Below are 26,325 nucleotides of genomic sequence, written 5' to 3'. Positions count from 1 at the left end.
TAAAATTTCAAGCTTCTACAGGCTGGGGTCTAGAAGAAAAACGAAATCAAAAATTTGGAAAAAAAAAAACATTAGATAGTGGTAAATTTGAACGGCCATTTTGTTTTTCTAAATTTTTCTAAAAAAGTCGCTGCCTTTTTGCGTTTGCAAAATTTCAAAAATGCTTATGGTTTCATTGCAACAAATAGTTAAAAAAGGCTATTTTTAGGGTTTTAGATGGGTATAACTTCTAGAGGGGGGGGGGGGGGGGGGGGGAGATAGGTAAAAATTTTGTTCTACGGAAATAAGTTTCTAGTAAAGATCTATGTACATACAAAATTTCAGCTTTCTATCTTCAAGGGTGTAGAATTTTTGTAAACAGACACACGGACGGACGGACGGACAGAGTGAAACTAACAAGCACTTTTTTTCAAAATTTTTTTTGGAAAAGTGCTAAAAACGTAAAAACCAAAACGTCAAATGTATTTGCACTCCAGAAATAAGCGCCACAATTTTTTGCACTCTTATGATAATCAATCTCTAACCTGCAACAATTGAACGGATGACCTGGTTATTTCTCTCTACAGATAACTCAGTTTTGGCAGCCATTTCCAATAAAAAATTAGTTTTATTCTACATAAACCTATAATACAACTGGTTAAATGCAAACTATTTTACTATTTTAGAGAAACAAACAACAGTTAGATTCTCGGAAACACTTTTTGTAGTAGTACAAATAATTGTGGCAACTATTTCTGTATTGTGTATACAATAGGTAGGTTATGTGATGGCAACAAATTTTACATATCGAGTTTTCGGTGGGAATGCACTTCTCCATAGAAGGGAAGTGTAAATAAACTATTTTTAGCAACCTGTCGGTCTGTCGGTTTGTCGGTCTGTGTGTGCACGCGTATATCTCAAGTTCTGCTGAACCGATTTTGATGAAATTTTATATGTAAGTTTATTTCCACCATGGGACGGATTGATCAACTTTTGGGACATATCAGGCCTCGGGAATTGCACTTTTTAGTGGGCTGTTTTACATTTTTGAACATTTTGAAGAAAATATTCAACCGATTTACTTGAAATTTCATATATAAGCTTTGCTCCACCGTACGCGAAAATTTATAGCTTTTGAAAAATATCAGGCATCAGCAACTGGACGTTTACTACGGGCCAAATATACATTTTTGTGTATATAAAGAGAAATAATCAACCGATTTCATTGAAATTTAAAATTTTAAATGCTCGTATTAAAACAATGAACATATGCATTTTTTGGAAAAATCAGGGCTCGAAAACTGATTTCCGGGCCGATTTTACATTTTTCACCATATCTACGGAACGAATTGATGGAATTTCTTGAAATTTTATATTTGAGCTCTGGTTGTTACCGAAACTAACTGGCGAGAATTTCAGGGAATTCGGATAGCACAAAGCGAAACTCTACTAAGAGCCAAATTTACATTTTTCTAGCTTACTAATGTCCTAAAACTTGGAAAGAAGTATTTAGCAGACATTTTTATAATATTCTGTAAAACTTTCACTTAACTAGAAAATACACATTGCGGTCGGTTATGTGATGATCACATCAGATTTTTTTAATTTACTTTAGTTTTTTGTTATTCCATTTTTGTAAAATTTTTAAAAAATGTTTGAATTATAAAACAAAATTTGGATTCAATAAATTGATTTTTTAAAAAGTTTAAGTTTTACGTCTCATATAAAATATATAGAGCGTAAATAATTGTGGTGATTACTGTACTTGTTTCCGACTCACTTTAACTTCGGAACCATAGAACAGAGTCATTATTAGGAGCTTGTTTTACAGGCGATGTCCATATGTCTTCTTTAAGCGGTTGCAAACTCTATACCAAAGTTAACACACCTTTCACGAAGGTGCAATATAATAATAAAAAAGTATATTCTATTATATTTTTAATAAAATTTAAGATTAAAAATAAAAGAATGATGCTAAATTTTCTACAAAGAAAAGAAATATAATCATGCACTTTTACTTTCGAATTATGATACGATTGTAAATGTTAATTATTCTGCTAATTTGAAAATGGTACAATTAATTAAATTGCAGACAGTAAATAAATAAAAAAATTAAATATGAAAAGAATTTGAAACTATTTTTACTTATTCAAATACATACTATGAGAGTCAAAAAAAAATTCTTCTTTGCTTAACTCTTATCTTTTAACTAATATCTTTTATTTTAATTTGCAATTTAAAAATAAATTTATAAAATTAAAAGTCACTAGTCATTAACAAAATTTATGAAAAAAAATAATATTAAAAAAACAATAACAAAACCAAAATTAAAGAAATTTAAGAATACAGCCGTTTTTAAGCGTCAAAAAAAAACCACTCAGTTGCAAAAGTGTTTTAATTTTTTGGAAAACAATGTGAATTAATATTTGGTATGCATTTCTTTTCTTTAAATACTGCGTTTAATCTCCTAGGCAACTACTGTTTCTGTTAATTCAGAAGGTGTTTTTTGCCATTTTTCTAAAATTACTCTTCAGCTCTTGCTTGTTACTAATTTATCTCTTTTTTAAAGTTGTTATCCAAATAATCCCAACAAAGGTCAATTGAGCTAAGGCCTGGGAACTAACAAAGATGATATAATTATTTGAGTGTTTTATACAGCAACCACTCTTGGATAATACGGGTCAAAGAAATAATTCGTATGTTTCGGGTCATTGCCCTCCTGGAAGACTATGTTCCCACCATGCCATAACGCATAGAATTTCTAATATTCCTATAGAATTTCTAATATTCCTATTTTTTACCTTGAAACCAAAGTAAAAATTGTTTCGTAATAACATCCCAAACAAGTATTTTATTTTAATTGAAATGAAAAATAATATTGAATTAAGGAGAGAAATAAGAACTTTTATAAAAGGAAAAGAAAAAGGGAAATAAATTAATGAAAAGATATTGGAAAACATTTACAGGCAATTGAACAAAATAACAAAAGAAATAATAAAAAATTAATAATATTGAAAATTAATTAAATTTCTATGTCCTTAAAGCAGAAATTAGCAACAAAATGAAAATTTAGTCTGAAAAAATAGAAAACACTAAAAAAATTTATGTTAGTGCATTAGGATTTTTACCTAAGGACATTTTAACGCAAGGTGAATTAATAAGAGCATATAATATCATTGTGGTAAAAAAATCTGTACTATGTATTTAATGACACAGCAATAATATTTTAATTCCTACAATTTCTGATAAAAGTTATATAAACATGTAGTATAAACAGTTTCCAATGAATATTATTAGAAATAATACAAAAATACAAAATTTATTAGTTGTCAGTTAAAAGTTTTTTATAATGTTGAAAAGTAATATTTTAAAAAAATGTTTAATCCCAATAGAGGATGAATGTGTGACAAAATCAGTAACTGCAAACGAATTGAAATGTAGTTTCAATAAAAATCAATTAGTTGTTATACAAGCAGTAGGCTTATTCTGAGTATCGAATCAGTAATAGTGGTATTTAACGTAAAAGTTTCAAAAATTTTATTAAGACACTAATCATTCGTATGAATTGAGTTGCGTTTACAATAATAACGATCCTTTTACGATAATTATCACTACGACTATAACTAACGATCCTATATTGAGCCAGAATAAGCTCCAGTATCAGAAAACATTGTAATCACGAAAAATTTAAACGAGGCTTAGATACTTAACACATGTGGTTCACAAAATATAGGGTATAATTGAAATGGGGCGTTTATTTTGAAAAGGTTTTATGTAAAAGTATTAAAATAATTAACAACTGAAAATGTATTAAAACAATTTTTTAATTTCAATTAAGTTTTTAGATTTTAATATAATGGCACATTTAAAAATATTAATACCGTGCATAAAGAAATAATTAACTTTATTAGTTATTGAGTTAAAATAATAAATTAATTACTTCTCAGCTTCCACTTAAAAAACTTCACATCTATACAAAATCACAAAAAAAATTGACGCATAGATGATTTACTATGAAACGCATACGATGCGTATTTTTGACATTTTTGGACACCAAACTTTAAAGTATTACTGTATTGATGCATTTTCGAACATGATTTTTACATGAGCCAACAATTTAACTAAATTTAGAGCCTTATCTTGTATCTCGCTATTTTACTTGTCAAGTGAGAACAAAGTGAGTAACTATCACATATTTGTGTAATGTAATATTCGAGTGATTCTGCATTGCTCGTTTTTGTTCCTATCTCTTTTTTTTCCAAAATGTATACAAAATTTATTCACTTTGTTTTTGAAAGTGAGTTGTTCTGTCACTAATTTGAGAAATTATGCGAAAGTCTAATTAAAAAAATGAGTAATCTTATTGGACAAATGAAATATCCATTAGAAAAACAGAGAATTCTGATCTAAAAGTGAATAGCAAGTGAGATGAAAGAGTGAAATACAAGATCAGACTGTTAATAACTGTAAAATTTTACTCAGAACATTTCTACGAGAAAAAGAATATAACCATCACATATTATCGTACGAAAACCGAAACATTACTGTTCGGAAAATTAATAACCAGTTTCATATTGCTGACTTGCATCATAAAACATAGTAGTCATAAAATATGAAAATAAGAAAAAATGGTATACAAATTTATCTACGAATTTATTTATTATTGCTTGAATACGTGGTATTTGCGTTGTTCTAGTTGTATAATTAAAACTGCAAAGTACTAAACAACTGTGATTACATTTGATAACGATACACAAATATTGCCAATAGAACAAAATAGATAATATTTTTGGTGTTTTTGTTTTTACGTTTTTTACCGACCGTATTGTGTATACAATAGGTAGGTTATGTGATGGCAACAAATTTTACATATCGAGTTTTCGGTGGGAATGCACTTCTCCATAGTAGGGAAGTGTAAATAAACTATTTTTAGCAACCTGTCGGTCTGTCGGTTTGTCGGTCTGTGTGTGCACGCGTATATCTCAAGTTCTGCTGAACCGATTGCTGATCCATGGCACGGATTGATCAACTTTTGGGATATATCAGGCCTCGGGAACTGCACTTTTTAGCGGGCCTGTTTTACATTTTTGAACATTTTGAAGAAAATATTCAACCGATTTTCTTGAAATTTCATATATAAGCTTCGCTTGACCGTCCGCAAAAATTCCTAACTTTTGAAAGAAATCAGAAAATGAATATATAAATTTTTTGGAAAGATCAGGGCTTGAAAACTGATTTGCGGGCCGATTTTACATTTTTCACCATTTTGAAGAAAATATTCAACCGATTTACTTGAAATTTCATATATAAGCTTTGCTCCACCGCACGCGAAAATTTCTAACTTTTGGAAGAAATCAGGCATCAGCAACTGGGCGTTTACTACGGGCCAAATATACATTTTTGCGTATATAAAGAGAAATAATTGAGCGATTTCATTGAAATTAATATTTAAATTCTTCGTATTATAACAATGAACATATAAATTTTTTGGAAAGATTAGGGCTCGAAAACTCATCTGCGGGCCGATTTTACATTTTTCACCATATCTACGGAACGAATTGATGGAATTTCTTGAAATTTTATATTTGAGTTCTGGTTGTTACCGAAACTAACTGGCGACATTGCGGTCGGTTATACGCTGATCACATCAGATTTTTTTAATTTACTTTAGTTTTTTGTTATTCCATTTTTGTAAAATTTTTAAAAAATGTTTGAATTACAAAACAAAATTTGGATTCAATAAATTAATTTTTTAAAAAGTTATAATAATTTAAGTTTTACGTCTCATATAAAATATATAGAGTTTAAATAATTGTGGTGATTACTGTTATCATTAGGAGCTTGTTTTACAGGCGATGTCCATATCGCGGACGTCTTCGTTAAGCGGTTGCAAACTCTATACCAAAGTTACATACCTTTCACGAAGGTGCAGAATATAATAAAAAAATATATTTTATTATATTTTTAATAAAATTCAAGATTAAATTAAAAGAATGATACTAAATTTGCCATTTTACATGCAAGTGGCATGAAAATTAAGGAATTGACTTAAAATTAAACTCAAAGAAAAATGTGAACTCCCTGACAATATGTTATTAAGGAATTTAGTTTAATAAAATTTGCGTTAGCTTTTTTTATTAAAAATGTTAATTAAAAATGGGAGAAGTTTTATTAAAATTAATGTCAAAAAATTAAAAAAATTTATAAAATACAAACATATAAAATTAAATTTTAAATCATACTATAAAAAAATCTTTAGAAAAATTCGAACTTTAGAAAACGATTTCGTATGAAACTTTTAGAAATTTTGACTATTTTCAGAATTTTGCCAATTTGTTAAGCTTTAGTTTAAGCGATCAAACTTTGCAAAATCAGTTATGGTGCGGGAGATGTAGCAAAAAAACCATTTGTACTTCAAGTTTAAAAGCCTATGGCTATTTTTGATTTCTGTTTACTTTAAGTGTTATAAAATCATTCTGAGTAGCAGTTGACATTTTTAATAGCTGTTATTTTAATAAAAAAAAAAAACTGAATTTTAAGATTTTTATTTGTACAAAAAGTAAATTTTAGAGAAAAATTCTTATTGTTAAATTTTTTTTCGAACTTTTTTCTACAGACCTTTAGAAAACATAAATAATTCACAAAATACAAACTAATTTAGCGAACATAATAATTAATATTTGTTAAATAAAAACTATGCAATAAATATTGATAATTGCACTAGTGAAATAAAGTAAAGTTACAAAGAAAAGGAATATAATCATGCACTTTTACTTTCGAATTATGATAAGATTGTAAATGTTAATTATTCTGCTAATTTGAAAATGGTACAATTAATTAAATTGCAGACAGTAAATAAATAAAAAAATTAAATATGAAAAGAATTTGAAACTGTTTTTACTTATTGAAATACATACTATGAGAGTCAAAAAAAAAAATTCTTCTTTGCTTAACTCTTATCTTTTAACTAATATCTTTTATTTTAATTTGCAATTTAAAAATAAATTTATAAAATTAAAAGTCACTAGTCATTAACAAAATTTATGAAAAAAAATAATATTAAAAAAACAATAACAAAACCAAAATTAAAGAAATTCAAGAATACAGCCGTTTTTATGCGTCAAAAAAAACCACTCAGTTGCAAAAGTGTTTTAATTTTTTGGAAAACAATGTGAATTAATATTTGGTATGCATTTCTTTTCTTTAAATACTGCGTTTAATCTCCTAGGCAACTACTGTTTCTGTTAATTCAGAAGGTATTTTTTCCCATTTTTCTAAAATTACTCTTCAGCTCTTGCTTGTTACTAATTTATCTCTTTTTTAAAGTTGTTATCCAAACAATCCCACCAATGCTCAATTGAGCTAAGGTCTGGGAACTAAGAAAGATGATCTAATTATTTGGGTGTTTTATACAGCAACAACTCTTTGATAATACGGGTCAAAGAAATAATTCATATGTTTCGGGTCATTGCCCTGCTGGAAGACTATATTCCCACGATGCCATAACGCATAGAATTTCCAATATTCCTATAGAATTTCTAATATTCTTATTTTTTACCTTGAAACCAAAGTAAAAATTGTTTCGTAATAACATCCCAAACAAGTATTTTATTTTAATTGAAATGAAAAATAATATTGAATTAAGGAGAGAAATAAGAACTTTTATAAAAGGAAAAGAAAAAGGGAAATAAATTAATGAAAAGATATTGGAAAACATTTACAGGCAATTGAACAAAATAACAAAAGAAATAATAAAAAATTAATAATATTGAAAATTAATTAAATTTCTATGTCCTTAAAGCAGAAATTAGCAACAAAATGAAAATTTAGTCTGAAAAAATAGAAAACACTAAAAAAATTTATGTTAGTGCATTAGGATTTTTACCTAAGGACATTTTAACGCAAGGTGAATTAATAAGAGCATATAATATCATTGTAGTAAAAAAATCTGTACTATGTATTTAATGACACAGCAATAATATTTTAATTCCTACAATTTCTGATAAAAGTTATATATACATGTAGTATAAACAGTTTCCAATGAATATTATTAGAAATAATACAAAAATACAAAATTTATTAGTTGTCAGTTAAAAGTTTTTTATAATGTTGAAAAGTAACATATTAAAAAAATGTTTAATCCCAATAGAGGATGAATGTGTGACAAAATCAGTAACTGCAAACGAAATGAAATGTAGTTTCAATAAAAGTCAATCAGTTGTTATACAAACAGTAGACTTATTCTGAGTATCGAATCAGTGATAGTGGTATTTAACGTAAAAGTTTCAAAAACTTTATTAGGACACTAATCATTCGTATGAATTGAGTTGCGTCTACAATCATAACGATCCTTTTACGATAATTATCACTATTAACTAAAGATCCGATATTCAGCCAGAATAAGCTCCAGTATCAGAAAACATTGTAATCACGAAAAATTTAAACGAGGCTTAGATACTTAACACATGTGGTTCACAAAATATAGGGTATAATTGAAATGGGGCGTTTATTTTGAAAAGGTTTTATGTAAAAGTATTAAAATAATTAACAACTGAAAATCTATTAAAACAATTTTTTAATTTCAATTAAGTTTTTAGATTTTAATATAATGGCACATTTAAAAATATTAATACCGTGCATAAAGAAATAATTAACTTTATTAGTTATTGAGTTAAAATAATAAATTAATTACTTCTCAGCTTCCACTTAAAAAACTTCACATCTATACAAAATCACAAAAAAAATTGACGCATAGCTGATTTACTATGAAACGCATACGATGCGTATTTTTGACATTTTTGGACACTAAACTTTAAAGTATTACTGTATTGATGCATTTTCGAACATGATTTTTACATGAGACAAAAATTTAATTAAATTTAGGGCCTTATCTTGTATCTCGCTATTTTACTTGTCAAGTGAGAACAAAGTGAGTAACTATCATATATTTGTGTAATGTAATATTCGAGAGATTCGGCATTGCTCGTTTTTGTTTCTATCTCTTTTTTTTCCAAAATGTATACAAAATTTATTCACTTTGTTTTTGAAAGTGAGTTGTTCTGTCACTAATTTGAGAAATTATGCGAAAGTCTAATTAAAAAAATGAGTAATCTTATTGGACAAATGAAATATCCATTAGAAAAACAGAGAATTCTGATCTAAAAGTGAATAGCAAGTGAGATTACTGACTTGCATCATAAAACATAGTAGTCATAAAATATGAAAATAAGAAAAAATGGTATACAAATTTATCTACGAATTTATTTATTATTGCTTGAATACGTGGTATTTGCGTTGTTCTAGTTATATAATTAAAACTGTAAAGTACTAAACAACTGTGATTACATTTGATAACGATACACAAATATTGCCAATAGAACAAAATAGATAATATTTTTGGTGTTTTTGTTTTTACGTTTTTTACCGACCGTATTGTGTATACAATAGGTAGGTTATGTGATGGCAACAAATTTTACATATCGAGTTTTCGGTGGGAATGCACTTCTCCATAGTAGGGAAGTGTAAATAAACTATTTTTAGCAACCTGTCGGTCTGTCGGTTTGTCGGCCTGTGTGTGCACGCGTACATCTCAAGTTCTGCTGAACCGATTGCTGATCCATGGCACGGATTGATCAACTTTTGGGATATATCAGGCCTCGGGAACTGCACTTTTTAGCGGGCCTGTTTTACATTTTTGAACATTTTGAAGAAAATATTCAACCGATTTTCTTGAAATTTCATATATAAGCTTTGCTCGACCGTCCGCAAAAATTCCTAACTTTTGAAAGAAATCAGGCATCAGCAACTGGACATTTACTACGGGCCAAATATACATTTTTGTGTATATAGAAATAATCAACCAATTTCATTGAAATTAAATATTTAAATTCCTCATATTAAAACAATGAATATATAAATTTTTTGGAAAGATCAGGGCTTGAAAACTGATTTGCGGGCCGATTTTACATTTTTCACCATTTTGAAGAAAATATTCAACCGATTTACTTGAAATTTCATATATAAGCTTTGCTCCACCGCACGCGAAAATTTCTAACTTTTGGAAGAAATCAGGCATCAGCAACTGGGCGTTTACTACGGGCCAAATATACATTTTTGCGTATATAAAGAGAAATAATTGAGCGATTTCATTGAAATTAATATTTAAATTCTTCGTATTATAACAATGAACATATAAATTTTTCGGAAAGATTAGGGCTCGAAAACTCATCTGCGGGCCGATTTTACATTTTTCACCATATCTACGGAACGAATTGATGGAATTTCTTGAAATTTTATATTTGAGTTCTGGTTGTTACCGAAACTAACTGGCGAGCATTTCAGGGAATTCGGGTAGCACAAAGCGAAACTCTACTAGGAGCCAAATTTACATTTTTCTAGGTATGTTAACTATAAGCTTACTAATGTCCTAAAAATTGGAAAGAAGTATTTAGCAGACATTTTTATAATATTCTGTTACACTTTCACTTAACTGGAAAATACACATTGCGGTCGGTTATACGCTGATCACATCAGATTTTTTTAATTTACTTTAGTTTTTTGTTATTCCATTTTTGTAAAATTTTTAAAAAATGTTTGAATTACAAAACAAAATTTGGATTCAATAAATTAATTTTTTAAAAAGTTATAATAATTTAAGTTTTACGTCTCATATAAAATATATAGAGTTTAAATAATTGTGGTGATTACTGTTATCATTAGGAGCTTGTTTTACAGGCGATGTCCATATCGCGGACGTCTTCGTTAAGCGGTTGCAAACTCTATACCAAAGTTACATACCTTTCACGAAGGTGCAGAATATAATAAAAAAATATATTTTATTATATTTTTAATAAAATTCAAGATTAAATTAAAAGAATGATGCTAAATTTGCCATTTTACATGCAAGTGTCATGAAAATTAAGGAATTGACTTAAAATTAAACTCAAAGAAAAATATGAACTCCCTGACAATATGTTATTAAGGAATTTAGTTTAATAAAATTTGCGTTAGCTTTTAACAATTTTTAAATTAAAAATGGGAGAAGTTTTATTAAAATTAATGTCAAAAAATTAAAAAAATTTATAATATACAAACATATAAAATTAAATTTTAAATCATACTATAAAAAAATCTTTAGAAAAATTCGAACTTTAGAAAACGATTTCGTATGAAACTTTTAGAAATTTTGACTATTTTCAGAATTTTGCCAATTTGTTAAGCTTTAGTTTAAGCGATCAAACTTTGCAAAATCAGTTATGGTGCGGGAGATATAGCAAAAAAACCATTTGTACTTCAAGTTTAAAAGCCTATGGCTATTTTTGATTTCTGTTTACTTTAAGTGCTATAAAATCATTCTGAGTAGCAGTTGACATTTTTAATAGCTGTTATTTTAATAAAAAAAAAAAAACTGAATTTTAAGATTTTTATTTGTACAAAAAGTAAATTTTAGAGAAAAATTCTTATTGTTAAATTTTTTTTCGAACTTTTTTCTACAGACCTTTAGAAAACATAAATAATTCACAAAATACAAACTAATTTAGCGAACATAATAATTAATATTTGTTAAATAAAAACTATGCAATAAATATTGATAATTGCACTAGTGAAATAAAGTAAAGTTACAAAGAAAAGGAATATAATCATGCACTTTTACTTTCGAATTATGATAAGATTGTAAATGTTAATTATTCTGCTAATTTGAAAATGGTACAATTAATTAAATTGCAGACAGTAAATAAATAAAAAAATTAAATATGAAAAGAATTTGAAACTGTTTTTACTTATTGAAATACATACTATGAGAGTCAAAAAAAAAAATTCTTCTTTGCTTAACTCTTATCTTTTAACTAATATCTTTTATTTTAATTTGCAATTTAAAAATAAATTTATAAAATTAAAAGTCACTAGTCATTAACAAAATTTATGAAAAAAAATAATATTAAAAAAACAATAACAAAACCAAAATTAAAGAAATTCAAGAATACAGCCGTTTTTATGCGTCAAAAAAAGATATTGGAAAACATTTACAGGCAATTGAACAAAATAACAAAAGAAATAATAAAAAATTAATAATATTGAAAATTAATTAAATTTCTATGTCCTTAAAGCAGAAATTAGCAACAAAATGAAAATTTAGTCTGAAAAAATAGAAAACACTAAAAAAAAAATTTATGTTAGTGCATTAGGATTTTTACCTAAGGACATTTTAACGCAAGGTGAATTAATAAGAGCATATCATTGTAGTAAAAAAATCTGTACTATGTATTTAATGACACAGCAATAATATTTTAATTCCTACAATTTCTGATAAAAGTTATATACACATGTAGTATAAACAGTTTCCAATGAATATTATTAGAAATAATACAAAAATACAAAATTTATTAGTTGTCAGTTAAAAGTTTTTTATAATGTTGAAAAGTAACATATTAAAAAAATGTTTAATCCCAATAGAGGATGAATGTGTGACAAAATCAGTAACTGCAAACGAAATGAAATGTAGTTTCAATAAAAATCAATCAGTTGTTATACAAACAGTAGGCTTATTCTGAGTATCGAATCAGTGATAGTGGTATTTAACGTAAAAGTTTCAAAAACTTTATTAGGACACTAATCATTCGTATGAATTGAGTTGCGTCTACAATCATAACGATCCTTTTACGATAATTATCACTATTAACTAAAGATCCGATATTCAGCCAGAATAAGCTCCAATATCAGAAAACATTGTAATCACGAAAAATTTAAACGAGACTTAGCTACTTAACACATGTGGTTCACAAAATATAGGGTATAATTGAAATGGGGCGTTTATTTTGAAAAGGTTTTATGTAAAAGTTTTAAAATAATTAACAACTGAAAATCTATTAAAACAATTTTTTAATTTCAATTAAGTTTTTAGATTTTAATATAATGGCACATTTAAAAATATTAATACCGTGCATAAAGAAATAATTAACTTTATTAGTTATTGAGTTAAAATAATAAATTAATTACTTCTCAGCTTCCACTTAAAAAACTTCACATCTATACAAAATCACAAAAAAAATTGACGCATAGCTGATTTACTATGAAACGCATACGATGCGTATTTTTGACATTTTTGGACACTAAACTTTAAAGTATTACTGTATTGATGCATTTTCGAACATGATTTTTACATGAGCCAACAATTTAACTAAATTTAGAGCCTTATCTTGTATCTCGCTATTTTACTTGTCAAGTGAGAACAAAGTGAGTAACTATCACATATTTGTGTAATGTAATATTCGAGTGATTCTGCATTGCTCGTTTTTGTTTCTATCTCTTTTTTTTCCAAAATGTATACAAAATTTATTCACTTTGTTTTTGAAAGTGAGTTGTTCTGTCACTAATTTGAGAAATTATGCAAAAGTCTAATTAAAAAAATGAGTAATCTTATTGGACAAATGAAATATCCATTAGAAAAACAGAGAATTCTGATCTAAAAGTGAATAGCAAGTGAGATTGCTGACTAGCATCATAAAACATAGTAGTCATAAAATATGAAAATAAGAAAAAATGCTATACAAATTTATCTACGAATTTATTTATTATTGCTTGAATACGTGGTATTTGCGTTGTTCTAGTTATATAATTAAAACTGTAAAGTACTAAACAACTGTGATTACATTTGATAACGATACACAAATATTGCCAATAGAACCTTATTGTTGAAGAATTTACAAAAAAATGCTAAATATAAAGCTAAATTAATGCAAATCTGCACATTCAATTTCCATGAACAAAAATTTAGTAGATCCACCTTAAATAAATATAAATGGTGCTCGAGTAATAATCCAAAACATAGCAAAATACCTGAGAATAACACTGAATGCCAACCTCAGGTGGAAAACTAATTGATCCTAGGTCGTGGTGTAAATTGACAACATGCAACAAAGTGGTGACATATCATAACCAAATAATAAAGGCTTTATGGATATATATTGCATCCAACTGCAAAGTAAAAACATATCGCATAAATACAAACTTTACAGAACACAGTCCTTCTTAATATGGTAAGAGTTCTTTGGTCAAAATCATCTTCATATTGTCAAACAAAAAATTTACAAGCCGCTGAACAAAAAGCGGCTGGAATAAGACGTCAAGCTAAAAATAAATGCTGTATCAAAGAAGCAAGGGGATAGGTGTTTTGCGATGAACCTTACTACTTTGCAGCAATTAAAACGAATGTAAAAAAAATAAAAAAAAAGTTATACCTAAAGAAAGAAATCTAAAATTAATGCTGGTAGCCAATTATAATACGACTATAAGCCCCTAGTGCGAGTCGCACTAGTTTCAAAAATTTTTGAAAATATTAAAACAAAATTAACACGTTATAACTATAAAAAATAAAAAAAATACTTACGTTGAGTTCCATCGCGTAACCCATGAGTAAATCTAAAAGGATTCGTAGAGTCCGTGCTCACCCGTGACCGACTTACTTTCAGTCTCTGTATCATATTCTTAATCGTAATCCTACAATTTATTAATTAAGAATATGATATCCCTGTATAGGGATATCATATAGGGATATCTTATTCTTAATTGTAATCCTACAATTTAGAAAAACTAAGTATATGTGTAAGTAAAAGGGCTACATATATAAAATTTTAAGTTGTTTTTTTTTAATTATATATTAAAAAAATATATCTATATACCCGCAGTGCTCATTATAGTAAATCAATGAGTAGTGATTTAAAATGAACCTGAATTTAAATTTCAAAAAAAAAAAAACAAAGTTCACCTCTCTATGCTCCAGCAGTATGACTATGAGTATAGTAATTGAAATAAAGCGAAACGTATAGATGTCATATCCACATTAGGTTCTATATAAACTTAATATATTAATTAACATAATACATTATAATATCCCATGTGAATCAATGTAATGCAAGTATGCAACCTAGAAATGCAATGTAAGCATGCAATGTAATGCAACCTAGAAAATGTAAATTTAGTTTTTATCAGAGACCCAATTTATGCTAACCAAACTCCCTGAAAAGTTCGTCAGTTCGTTAAATTTTTAAGCATCAAGAAATTTCATTAATTAGTTCGATTTGTGAGCCCTGACATTCCCTAAAAAATTTGTAAGTTCATGGTGTTAACACACTGAGTGTAAACGATTAAACAATTATCAAGTTACACTGGATGTGTTGTAATTTATGCAAAATTTATCAAAATATTAGATCAAAAAAATTTGAATTTAACAAAAAGCTTTGGGTATTATAACGTAGAACTCAAATAAGTAGAGAAATAGTTTTTTTTTTCTACTTAGTACAAATCTCCTCCACAAATCAAACTTAAGATTTTACAGAATTTATACATTTTTGAAAACAGATTAGAAGAAAATATTGTGCCTTGTAACAAAAATTTTACATCCGATGATTTTATTCAATTATATAGACTTTTATTATTATATGCTATTATTGTAGCAAAATCAGAAAGATTTTTTAAACTCTGCAAACACAAAAAAGTAGTGGTTTGCTTCTTCTGCAGCGGCATACCATACGTAAACTTTACGAAAACAAAATGGACGTTAAAATTTTCCGTTATCACAATCCGTTTTTTTCCAAATTTTTGATATCGTTTTGATAGTTGATGTTGGAGTACTTAAAATCAATAAAAATAGAAAATAGTGACAATTTTTTGATTTTTTACATTTTTAGAATTTTGACATAGAAGTGGCTTTTATGCCCTTAGAATTTTGACATAGAAGTGGCTTTTATGCTATATCACCTATACCATAAAATATTTTTTAATGTTTCTTGACTTAAATTAAAGCTTAAGAAAGTGGCCAACAAAAAAATTTAAAATTTCTGAAACTTTCAAATAAAATTGTGGGGATGGAAAAATTAAAAAAAAAAACAATTGTAAAAAATTGGGGTCTTTCCAAAGTTGATGTTCCGAAAGTACATAAAATGCAAACTCACGTAATATGTTGGTTTCAAGCCCTTTACTAGTCCTTTCAGAAACTGTTCATTTGAAGCCTCTATCTTTTCCAGAAGTGAAGTTATAACCACAAAAGCTTGGACAAGTAAAAATTTCGTGAAAATTCGGTAAAATCCCTGTATCTCGGAAACTGTTGAGTTTTCACAACTAGTTCAAATTTTACTCATTTTTGATGCCCTAAACAATGATACATAATATTGTACTCTTTACTAAATAACGCTGTATATATAGCTACTTTTGAGATGTGAAAAGTATGGGTACGACTAGAAAGGCCAAAGAATTGGGACAAAATGCATTAAATGGGATTTTGCGAGCAAGATCACTACAAAATCTGATATTGGAACTTTTTAGACCGGAAATAGCCCTATTTTAAGATTTTCTGTGGCCATTGTTCGAACGAAAAATTCTAAAATGCTAAAGTGTAATACATGCATATATATATGTACATACATATATTTGAATAAAATTAATATAACTGAATAAATGCCTAAACCTTTTCTTTATTTGAAAAACTTGTTGCCTGCACGGCTCTCTACACCTGGAGAAAATGGCAAGAAAATGGTTGGGAGGTGGTGGGGAGTGAAACTTATCATGGTTATGTGTTGTACACAGCGTTTGCGCGACCAATCCTCACCTATGAAGGGCCTGTATGGTGGCCGGCGATGAAGAACCTGACTGCCAGCTGCGCCGTCAGACTCAGGAAAACTGGAAGTGATTCCTTTTAGGAGTTTTGAGGTGGTTTTATGGCTCCAAGTTTGGGAATGGGATTGGCGCTGGAGTTTTCTCCTTGAAACATAGGGTGTATAAAGCGTATCGACTTCCTAACGGGTCGAGTCTTTCAGGTAGAAATTTTTGCCATATTGCAAGCATGCGAGAACTTTTAAGGGTCTCCCTGTTGTAGTCCAGGTAATGTCGGAATAATGAGGGACAGTCGGACCGCGATTCTGGCTCTCAGGTCGCACAAGATATTCTCTAAGCCACTGGCCACCGTAATATAGTGGGAAATGAACGAGTAAATAAACTGGCTGATTGTGGTTCAACCATGGTAATTTTCGTGACGAAGCGGGTTTTTGTTTCCATCAACACAGTGAAAATGAATATATGTCCTGTCCACAGCTCTGTGGCGGGTTTGGATAAGATTTATCGAAAATTAGCATCGGGTATTCAGATAAATTCCCCATGAGAACCGGGTAGCTAAGATAGGCCACCTGTAATCGTACGCTCAATGACAGCCTGGTGCCTGGGGATCACGATAAATAAACTGGCTGAGTGTGGTTCAACCATGGTAGTTTTCGTGACGAAGCGGGTTTTTGTTTCCATCAACACAGTGAAAATGAATATATATTCTGTCTACAGCTCTGTGGCAGGTTTGGATAAGATTTATCGAAAATTAGCATCGGGTATTCAGATAGGCCACCTGTAGTCGTACGCTCAATGACAGTCTGGTGATCACGGGGTAGTGGTAGCAAAACGGCACATTTGTTCTAATTGAGGTGTGTTGGACCTGCCGCACCTGCCACGTCAACTAACCAACTTTTTTACGTTACTTTAAATACTAATTATTTACCATTTTCATTTTTTTACTTATATTTACTTATACATACTTATATTTTCAAACCGATATGAAATATTTTGGAAAAATTTTATATTATAAAAAAAAGTATTTAATAAATTTACAATAAATACATACATAAATAAAAAATCTTGCTTTGGATAATTTTTAACGCATAATGAAAAATAAAAAATTAAAGCTAACATTTTTTATTAATTTCAAAAACTTTAATATAGGGATATTTTTATTTTTTATACTGTTCTTTCTGAATACTTGACTCTTTAAATAATGTATCGAAGTTTTACGTACGAAGTTATATTAAAAAATTAAATTAATTAAGCTATAATTACTTACATTTACTTTTCTTTTCAATTGTTGTAACTTTATTGTTTATATATTATACATCAGAAAGGCAAACTGAAATATTGACCCGCATCAGGGGCAATTTTCAATCTCTATAAATAGCGCGATGGTCCAGTATTGTATGATCCTTGTGGTGGTGGTCCTTGTTGTTGATTTGGTTGTATTTGCGCTTGGCCCCCGGGATTAGCATGATGATGTAAATCAAAAGGTGAATCTGAATGGTGCATATATTGTTGATAACCAGTAGGCAATTGGTGCTAAAATAATTTTTTACATTATTATATTGCTACGCATATAATTGAATTGTTAGATATTGGCAAGTTAACTCATTTACTAATTAAAATATTTAAAAAAAATTGTTTTTCGAATGTTATTAATTTATTTGGGCTGCGTCATTTCTGTGAGAACTCAAATCTTTTATTAATTATAAACAATTCGCTAGATTATAATTAAGGATACGACATAAAAATTAACAGAAAATAACAATTTTACAAATCTTGGAATTATTATCTACCATATATACACTAAAGTGAATCACTATAATCTTTGATTAGGCTATACTTAATTTGAAAACAACTTGCTATACGTAATTTAAAATGAAGTTAAACGCAATAGATTAGAATTTACACCAGTTCAGAGTAAAAATGTTGTGTTTAATTGTTATCGCATTGAATTACAACGTAGAAACCAGCAAACTTTTAACCTTTCGCAAAGTTCTGCGATTGCTAAGGTTTTTAACAAAAGCATATAAAGCGTATGGGATAAACGCAAATAGATGCACATAAAAAATTGTGGTGGTACACACAATGCAAATCCACACGAACCAAATTTTTCGAAAAAAAAGCAAAAATAATCTATTTATATGTAATGGTGTTATAATCATATTGACAGTTGATTTTTGGCAAAGATTTCTAGGGATTCCACAATTAACTCCGATTGGCGAACTTAATCTATGTTCCTAACAATAAAATTATGCAAATATAAAAATTTAATAAAATTTAAGGAAAACCGATCTAAGCCCTTTTGAGGCAAAATTGACATTAGCCCTTATTATGAAAAAAATATATTGTACGATACACGTTATTTCTGATAGTTAAACGTGACTTCAATAATGCGTTATAAAAAGTTTAAGTAAGTAAAAAGTATGTATTAATATTGTAAAAATTGTTTTCCAAAATGTATCAAAAGCTTTAGCAGTTTTTTTACAATGTAAAAATATTGAAAGCTCTGAGACGGTAGCAGAATCGTATTAATATCGTACTTAAACTTTTTTTAAACGCATTATTGAAGTCACGGAGTTTGACGTTTGTTCGAAATTTTAATTTAAACTTCCGTGCAAATGTCATATCATTAAAAGCATTGCATTTTTATGCTGCATTTTAGGAAAAAATCTTAATAAGTAGCATTTTATTGCCGAAAATATATGCTAGTTTATTTAATTGGTTATTTCTGGCAACATTTATATGAATGTATAAGAAAAGCGTGTTCGATTTTTTCGATACCCGATTTACTTTTATTTTACATATCCACTACGAATAGAACGCAAACTTTTTGGAACGTAGTACTTTGTAAAGATTACGTTGTAAGCGCATTATTGAAGTCACGTTTATTGTGTGCTAGTATTATGAAATTTATTTATCGGTATTGTATCTGACGATTTATCGTATTTCGAAAGAGCTTTTTTTTGTTATACATTTGCATGTAAATTAGCATTTATCGTATTATGAAAAATTTATTTTTGGGATTATCCGATAAGTTTTATCGGGTAATTTTTAGTATACGATAGCACACGAAAGTGATTTTACAAATAGTTTTTCGGTTAATAAAACTGAAAATGTGTAGGTTTTCCTCTATTATTAACAAAATTGAAAACTATAAGCTAAGATAAATTTAATTTTGTATTTTTGGGAACAGAATTGTCAGTAATAAATCTCAACTAAATAGGATAACTAAAATAATGGAGGAGAATTTAGATATTGCAAGAAATGTTTGTTCAAAAACTTGTGTTATCGATTTTGGATCAAAATTTTCAATGAATTAAATAGTATAGGACCTCTAACAATAGATCTCTAATCTTTCTTCGTGTGATTCTTACTTCTTGATGTAGTTCATTCGTCTTCGTCTTAAAAAAAAACTCAGCTGATAACGTTGTATTATTTTATTTTATTTAAAACAAAACTTATCTTATTTTTAAATTTTTCATATATATTTCTTTATATTTCATATGAATTTAAAATCTTTGAATATGCCAAACAACATAATACACACATCAATGAAGCTTTATCTATTTTATCGCTTTGCTTTAATTTATCGGTTATCGGTTCATAATACTACGATAAAATGATAACAATACGATATTGCTTTCGCATACCGTATATTCTAATATTGTATTTTTTCTTAATAAGGGCCATTGGTAATTGCAAATTGATATTGATAATTTCTGCTGACACATCGTTTGGGTACATAACATTTTCTGTCAATTTTTACCATTTTGAAATTTACGAAAACTATGTCGCGTAGAGTGGATGTTTTTTGATGGTCTCAAATTGTTGATGCCATGAAATAAATTTGCTGATTCGAAATATAGTAGATACAAATCAGTTGAATTGCTGTCATTACCTGGATAACGTTATTAATTATACAAAGGAGATTTTACATTCTCTGGAAATTTATGGATTGCCAACACATAATCTATATTTATAATTCTAATAATAATCTATATTTATAAAACTAACATGTCTTTATAATGACGCCCGACTTGTGGTGTAGAAATCAATGAAAAAGGTTATCGAAGCCAGAATTTGGAGAAGAAGCTACATGAGCGAATAAGAAAGTATACAAATCCCTTCGATTCCGAACCACTTCATTAGCGTGTAAAAATTAGATAAATGTTTTTTGTGAATAAAGTTTAGTAAAATTCACAGTAAAACAAAGGTACATACTTCCTTTTCAGTTTAAAAATAATTTTTTCAAATTAAACAATTAAATAACTCCAATTTATAATTTGAATAACTCTAATCATAAATATAATTTTAAAACGATTAATATAAAATAATATGAAGTAATTAATACGAAAAAACTGAAACGATTATAATAGAATAACCCTGTAAAGGTATTATGAACTTACTCATAATGAGTTTTTATTGAAAGCACTAACAAAACTTTACAAGCCATTTCCAAAAAAAAATCTAAATATATTACGCAGGTAGATGATTTCAAAATAATTATAATATTACTTTAGAATAACTATCAATAAAAGAAAAATTTAAGCGAAATTCCATAGAAAAATAATTTACATTTGATAATTAAAAGATTAAAGCATGTAAGCAGAATTTTTGATGTGATTTCGAATTGAAATAATTTAAATTTTTCACCATAATACACAATTTGATTTTCTAATAACCAGTATTAATTCCTACGAATTAAAATATTGAAACAACAGGTTTCAAAATCGATAATGTCAAGTGCAGGTCGACATTAATTGCATCTGATGGTCTCCAATTAGCAATCAACAATTTATGCTAAAACAAACTTTTACATATCAACTTTCGTATACAACTTTTTTACGCAATCGGTTGAAAGCTGCTTTGGCAACAAACTATTTTTGATTAGAATATATCTACAATTAAATTTCCTTAAATAAAATTAATTATCCTCTTCAAAATTTTGCACAAAAAACAAAATCAGCAGTTGAAATTTTTTTATTACAGAAATCCATTTGCAATTGACATTATTAATTACAGGACATTATTGTTTTTTGCATTATCAGTTGCAATACAAATGTAGAAATCTATTGATAACCTTAAAGTTACAATGCTTTTATTAATTCCAACATCATTTAAGATGCAAAAGAATTCAATTCATATTTTAAATTAATGATTACATCAATATTTTAATATTATATTAATTAATTTTTACATTATAGATAGGAGGATTTTGTTTACTCATTTTGATTAATAAAAGAACAACAAAAAATTTTCAAAAGCAACTGACAGGATGTTCGAACTTTTTGAGATAAACAGACAAAATCTCAAACATGTATCTAAATATTTGAACAGTACTGAACTTTCAAAAACATCTTTTTTATTGTGCGAGCATTGTGATTTTAGTCACACTCATTTTATTTCTTTATTATTGAGTACCTTTTTTATTTAAGTTATTACACTTATGATACAGATTTATATCAACAAGAAAACAGTACCTGCAAATTCCTTAATGTACTAGAACCTGCCGTTGCGCTTCCCATTATGTGACTAGGCCCATCACCCAAATCTAAATGTAAACTATCTTGTTGCTCAGTCCCGCTACTAGCTAAATGAAGTTGACCAAGTGAAGCAGTTGCCTACAAAAATTAAAACTAATGAAAATTTAAGAAATTCTTTATTAAAATACAAAACTTCAGAACATCGAAGATAAATTAGTATATTTAATTGTAAATTACCATTGCAACATCAGGCATCATTTCAGATAAATGTCCTTCCGCACAAGAGTTTCCATCTCTATTGGCACTCTCTATCCCTGGTTCATCAATTGTTGAAGGAAAACGATAATCTCCCTCCGTTATTAAGGATGGTAGCTCAGCTCTAAAACTACCAGTTGATACTCTACCACAGTGGCTAGTTGCAATGCCATTACTACTGACTCCATTTTCTTGTTGACGAGGAAAAGTTAAATTTCGACTGTAACAATGAGAAATATTTTGTACTGAAGAATCTGAACTGTCACGCGCACTTAGCCGACGACTGTTTGTATTGTTGTTAATTTTTCCGGAAACAATACGCATTGTTGGAGAAGGGGGTAATTTTTCATCGTCCACTGTTAAGTCGTCAGTTTGATTTGTCGATATCGGTAATTCATCAATACATCCCACACCAGTTGTGCTTCCATTTCCTGTACATAAAGAGTTAATAACGGACCTCTCCAGCAAATCAGCGACCTCGTCAGGTAAATTGAATTCTCGTACAACGCGTAAACGAATTTGACGATTTATTTCATGTTTTGAAGACAACGATAACATCATTGCTCTTTGACACATTGGAGATTGACGTAATTTATATTCTCTTTTGATCATAGCTTGCATAATTGCATTATCCGGAGCAGGTATTGTTGCTGCCAATGACAATATATCAACGTTAGTCTCATTTTGAGAAACTACGGCACTGGCATTCATTCTTGATACCATATATAAAGTATCAGGAATGTCTGGCAAATGCCTTGATCTTCTCATTCGCATTAACTCGAACTGATTATGATGCGAGGACGCCATTCTATCTTCGAATAAGGCTTTGACCTCTTCAAAGTACGGCATAAACAATCTAGGGCGAACAAAAAGACCTTGATTTTTACCTCCCCGAATCCAAGCATTTACCCGAAGATTTTCTCTTTCGTCACCAATCATATGGGATGGCGGCGTACTAACTAAACCCCGCCGAATAGACTGGCACAGAATTTCGTTGTTAGGAGGCAAAACATGATCCATACGAACTAAAGGTAACAGTTCGGATAATATTTCTCGCAATTCCACATCACTGAGATCCCTTTTTTTAACGCCTTTTCGAGTTACCGAATGTGCTGTATGACTGAGAAGATTTGGTTCTCTGTCTTCCATACGTCGGATCAACTCCTGCTCTCCCCATTTTAAAACAGCTTGCAAAACTTCTAGTTCTGATGCTTGCAGAAAATTACTTTGAAGAGCACATATTAATTGAGATTTATCTAATTGTTGCAATACAGGTGAAGACATCACCGACGAGAACTCCTCCCGCAAAAACTGGCATGCTTGCCTGAAAACCCAAGCTGAGCCATGTGATTGACTGCCCCATTTCAGAACAGCTGGAAGTGTTTCAAGGGTCAACCATTCTAATATTAAATCTTCGCAACCTTGGGCCAATATATCCAGCTCCAAAAAACGACCAATTTGATAAAGCTCCATAGCTTCTTCAAGAGGAGTCGGCCGTACTCGTCCCAAATGCGTAAGAGCATGAACTTCACCTAAAAATCAATTATTAGATTTAGTATTTATTATACATTAATGATTTTAATTATGCTAAAATTAATAAACAAATTTAAAGCTTAGTGTTTATCTAAACATGTACTATACTACCCAAACTTCCCGCGCTATTTCCACTACCGGCACCTCTTAAAATTAAAGTTAAATCAACAGTATCCAAATATATAGCATGTAAAAGAATTCTTGCATAACGTTTTGGAATAACAGATTCGTCTAGTACTATTCTTGTCGGCACGTGGAGTGCTCTTTCAGTATATTCATCATTTCTAGTCCTACGTTGAATTAAGTTTCGAAAAAATTGTGATCTTGCGCTTAAAATAGCTTTATGACACGGCAATTCTAATTTCGGCCTAAATCCGTACTCAGAGCTCCCAGAATCTGGACGATGAAAGTCATTTCCTTCAGAAGTAAATACCAATGCAGCATCAGCATAGTCACCAGTTTCCAATAAATAACGTAAATCGTGCTCTAAAGGATTTGGGGTTCCAAAATCATCACTGAGTTGTCGTAAAATATTTGTATCGATAGTCGGATCATGTTGACATAGGTCTCCTGTGTACAGATATCTTAAAAGTGATGAAAACATCAGAACATCGATTGGCGATGATGGCAATTCTATACATATACGTGCGCCTAGTCCGGGACATCCAGCTAATAAATCTCGAAAATAGGAGCAGCGTGATGATAAAATGGAACGATGTACAGGAAAGATGCTACCCCGAAATACTAAATCACAATCGGTGCATAATTTTGTTTCAAACAAATTTGCTAAATCTTGTTTAAATGTTGTGGCTGGAGGTCTAGCTAGTTCCGCTTGAACAGACAAATCTTTTAATGCTGCCAACGCTTCATATTCTTCAAAAAGAGCCGCCAATTCCATGGGACTCCAATCAGAAACGAAGTCCCTTAAAACCCGTGCATGATCACAAGCTTTTGATGAACGCCTTCGGCGTATAAATTTACGTTTCAGTGTTGCAAATCCCGTAACACGTTTTCTTCTATGTTCACGAAAATTATGTGATCCAAGACTTGTTTGTCCAATAGATTGAGTAGTTCCTAATAAAAATAAAATTATTCTTTTAAGATATTAAAAACTTGAGTCAGTTTTTTTCTTGTATAACCTACATAGGATGACAAAATATGCATATAAAATTAAAGTGATCAATTATGAAAACATGGAAAGGTAAAGCAAACTAATTAAATATTTTTAACTTACCTGAGAAGGTGGTGGCAATAGGACAATCTGAAGAGGTTGTAGTTCCCATTTTTGGTCTTTATTTTACTAAAGTTAAAATATGTAAAATTGTTAGAAGTATTCACAAAATATGCAAACACGACATTGAAATTAAGAGTATTTTATACTTCTTATATTTTCTTCTTTTATGTATTTAATCATTTTGATTGAAATAAAATGTCAGATTTATAATTTCCATAGCTTAACTCACCAATACTGTATTCATTTTCCTTAATTCTGCGTCACATATACATAAATCTTTCATATTTGTATATTACAATGCACTACTTTTAAAAAATTACAATTTTGCATTAAATATTGTATATATATATGTACATATGTACTCAATTTAATTTTTCTAAATATGTATATCAAAAAACTATTAAAACTATTACAGCGATGTGCTAGAACAATTTTGGAATTTTATTTCTAATAATTTTATAGTAAGAATTACCAAATTCGATTAAACTACGATTTCAGTTACTTTTACTTTTTCACAGCAGCATATTTTTTTCACTATAGAACTGCGTTCCAGCTCGTGCAATATACCTTTTTTTATTAGCATACTAAATTTAAACAAAGTTTTTACAATAATGTCTAAACATTTTTTTTATATGTAAGTATATATATTTTTTTTAACTTTCCTTGAAAACAATAAACACCCAATGAATTAAATGTTTTTGACATTTTATCGTGAATAGAGGCGTTGCCGTTAATAATATATCTTAATGTCACATTGCAAGTATGTACATCAATGATGCCATATATTTGTAAAATGTAGTAAAAGTAATTTGAAATTTCAATGCTCTTGAAACCAAAATCCCTGTTTACCGAGAATAAGAAAATAAAATACATTATATGTACAACAAAAACGAGTTGAAATGTTAAAACAAAATATAATGTCTTTATATCTAACAAGTCCCAATACTCAATTTTTTTTACGAAATATTACGAATTTTTGGCCTCGTTGTTGGTTTTTCCTTTAAATGCCACTGATCGTGTCATATTTTTTATTATGTTTTCTTTTTTTTTTACGTTAAAAAGAGATTAATATTTTAAAAAATCTCAGGATATTATACACATTTTTTAAAAAGCTTCCCATTTAAATTCTATTGTACGAAAAAGAAAGAAAGGTAGGAGGGAAGAAAAAATGATAAAAAATTTCAAATTCATATTTCAGTATGGTCTCAAATGTTAATGAGGAAGGATGCATGATTT

General features: G+C 28.9%; 1 protein-coding gene across 1 annotated transcript in view; it reads right to left on the bottom strand.

Annotated features, from left to right (window-relative positions):
- Window positions 1–25,782, bottom strand: part of LOC129612332 (BTB/POZ domain-containing protein 7) — a 52,898-nt gene extending 27,116 nt beyond the window's left edge. The window contains exons 1-6 of the mRNA XM_055525880.1: window positions 25,319–25,782; window positions 25,090–25,155; window positions 23,967–24,929; window positions 22,305–23,854; window positions 22,065–22,205; window positions 17,855–18,120 (exon numbers count right to left, since the gene is read on the bottom strand). Of these exons, the coding sequence (XP_055381855.1) occupies window positions 17,956–18,120; window positions 22,065–22,205; window positions 22,305–23,854; window positions 23,967–24,929; window positions 25,090–25,138 (2,868 nt within the window). The 5' untranslated portion in view covers window positions 25,139–25,155; window positions 25,319–25,782 and the 3' untranslated portion in view covers window positions 17,855–17,955. The remainder of the gene's footprint in view (window positions 1–17,854; window positions 18,121–22,064; window positions 22,206–22,304; window positions 23,855–23,966; window positions 24,930–25,089; window positions 25,156–25,318) is intronic.
- Window positions 25,783–26,325: the final 543 nt, after the last annotated feature.

The sequence above is a fragment of the Condylostylus longicornis genome, unplaced genomic scaffold, assembly GCF_029603195.1.
Source record: "Condylostylus longicornis isolate FDR11 unplaced genomic scaffold, ASM2960319v2 ptg000069l, whole genome shotgun sequence".
NCBI lineage: Eukaryota > Metazoa > Arthropoda > Insecta > Diptera > Dolichopodidae > Condylostylus > Condylostylus longicornis.
Note: the sequence above shows the minus strand (reverse complement) of the source record. Positions and strands in the feature narration are given on the sequence as shown.